Here is a 1,859-nt window from a genome sequence, read left to right on the forward strand (position 1 = left end):
CGAGACCTTGGCCTCTGGCTTGATTCGACATGTACATGTTGATCGGGCTTGAACAGGTGCGGCCGTGGATGTAACTCAAGAGTCTTGTCGCCAGTGGTCTCCGCTACATCATATGTCGGGCCCCTTGAGGCGTCCTGCCCTTCTCTGGCTTGTTCTGCGGTTCCAGACCGGTTGCCATCAGCCCTGCCCACCCCTTCAGAGCCCGGATCGTCACCCAGCTCCTCTTGAAGCATATCCTCAAACGGTCGTTCATGCTTCCACGACATTCCTGGTAACACCCCCCACTTGGTGTTCCAAATGCCCCGCTTAATCCAAGCACTCTTCACTCTCTCGTACGCAGTGGTGTTGATATTGGGTGGTGTAGATATTGCAGGTTCGTTTTCCGGGGGCCCCTCCCGCCTCCACCGCTCATGCGCCTCCATTTGGAATGGAAGTGGTCAAGGCCAACAACGCGCTGGGTTATTGGGTTTTGGCCTGGGGGTCTTGGGCGGTTCATTTCCTCCTGGATGGATTTGCGTCGTTCGGAAACTAGGTAGATGAACTGATAATAGGGGCGTGACGCGGAAGGCCCCACCCCCGCACAGCCGCACCGTCGCCAAGCCGCACCTGCAAGCCGCACCCAACCCAGCCGCGCGGGGCATGGAGGCCCGGCCGGATATTGAAATGGGGGATTCCCCTCCCTCTTCCTCTCCTTCCCCAATACAACCAATTCGCCAGGAAGACCCTCCGAATCAGCCAATTCAGCCGAATAAGCCAAATAAGCCTATCCAGCCGAATAAGCCCACCTCACCAAACCTTCAGTCAAGCCGCCATTCCAGCCACCAGTCAAGCCGCTTACCTAGCCACCCGACGGCCAGGAAGCTCCCAGACCCACCCAAGCAGTCGAAATCGACTAATCAGTTCCTCGAAGTAACGGCCTTCAATAGACTTGTGGCTGGCCTTGAGGCCCTAGCTTCCGAAAATCAGGCCCAAGCTAAATTCCTAGCCCAGGAGATCCAACAGGCTTACCGACTGGCCTGTTTGCAGGCTGCACAGCTACCCCGGAGACCCACTGCCCCGCCTACTACCCCACCCCTCGACCTACCTAGCCTTCGCAAGGTAGTGGCTGAGGAGGTACGAGCGGCCCTGAGGGACAACAAACTAGTGTGACGAATCTCAGTCCCCTACCACTGAAAGGGACTTCTCAGACTGAAGGTTCTCAACAACGGGGTGAGGTTCGGTAGAGCCAGAGGGTCTACAACAATTGACACAAGCAAGTGTTCACACAGTAGTAAAGACAACTGCTTGCATTGCTTACTGAGGAAGCTATCGTAATGCCTGTAGGTCTGTAGAGATCGTGAACTATATACAGCTTCCTCCAACTGGCTCGCCCTCGCTCGCTAGCTACCATGACTACCTGATCGTTCCGGGTAGTCGTCTACCTTAGTCTATCGTGATCGCCTGTGTTCGCTGGCTACCGCTGACTACCGGTCGTTGGCCCCGCCTGCAGCAGCCCACAGTCCCCGCTGTCCATTGATTGGTGGTAATGCCTCGTGCTTGCCCCACCGGGTCTTGTTATACAGTTGGTTTGTAACACCTCCCGACCAGGGCTCCCCCCCTGGGTGGGACTGGAAGAAGATGGATAAGAGGAGAGTGGTAGCCGAGGCGGCCCTACTACCCCAGATCCTTAGGCTGGAGGACCCGGGGCCCCAGGGCCTCCACAGTCGTATCCAGTCGACTGTAGGCCTTGAAGAAGCCTTCGACCAACTAGTCGGAGAACTTACTAGGATTGCCGACTGCAGTGCCCCCCGAAGAAAGGCCAATACTGGATTCCAGGCCCCCTGGTGGACCGGAGAGGTCCAGAATAAGGCCCAGGCGGC

General features: G+C 57.1%; 2 protein-coding genes across 2 annotated transcripts; both read left to right on the plus strand.

Annotated features, from left to right (window-relative positions):
* Window positions 1-297: 297 nt before the first annotated feature.
* On the plus strand, window positions 298-1,286 carry N656DRAFT_832961 (uncharacterized protein; the record flags this gene model as incomplete). Its single annotated transcript, XM_064818676.1, has 4 exons — window positions 298-332; window positions 365-373; window positions 552-1,113; window positions 1,160-1,286. 4 exons carry the CDS (start codon window positions 298-300, stop codon window positions 1,190-1,192), a joined length of 639 nt encoding a protein of 212 aa, XP_064665225.1. The 3' UTR covers window positions 1,193-1,286.
* A 331-nt stretch (window positions 1,287-1,617) lies between these two features.
* N656DRAFT_802561 (uncharacterized protein) lies at window positions 1,618-1,847 on the plus strand (the record flags this gene model as incomplete). Its single annotated transcript, XM_064818257.1, has 2 exons — window positions 1,618-1,719; window positions 1,782-1,847. 2 exons carry the CDS (start codon window positions 1,618-1,620, stop codon window positions 1,845-1,847), a joined length of 168 nt encoding a protein of 55 aa, XP_064665226.1.
* Between the last annotated feature and the right edge of the window lie 12 nt (window positions 1,848-1,859).

The sequence above is a fragment of the Canariomyces notabilis genome (assembly GCF_033297395.1).
Source record: "Canariomyces notabilis strain CBS 508.74 unplaced genomic scaffold N656scaffold_40, whole genome shotgun sequence".
Classification (NCBI taxonomy): domain Eukaryota; kingdom Fungi; phylum Ascomycota; class Sordariomycetes; order Sordariales; family Chaetomiaceae; genus Canariomyces; species Canariomyces notabilis.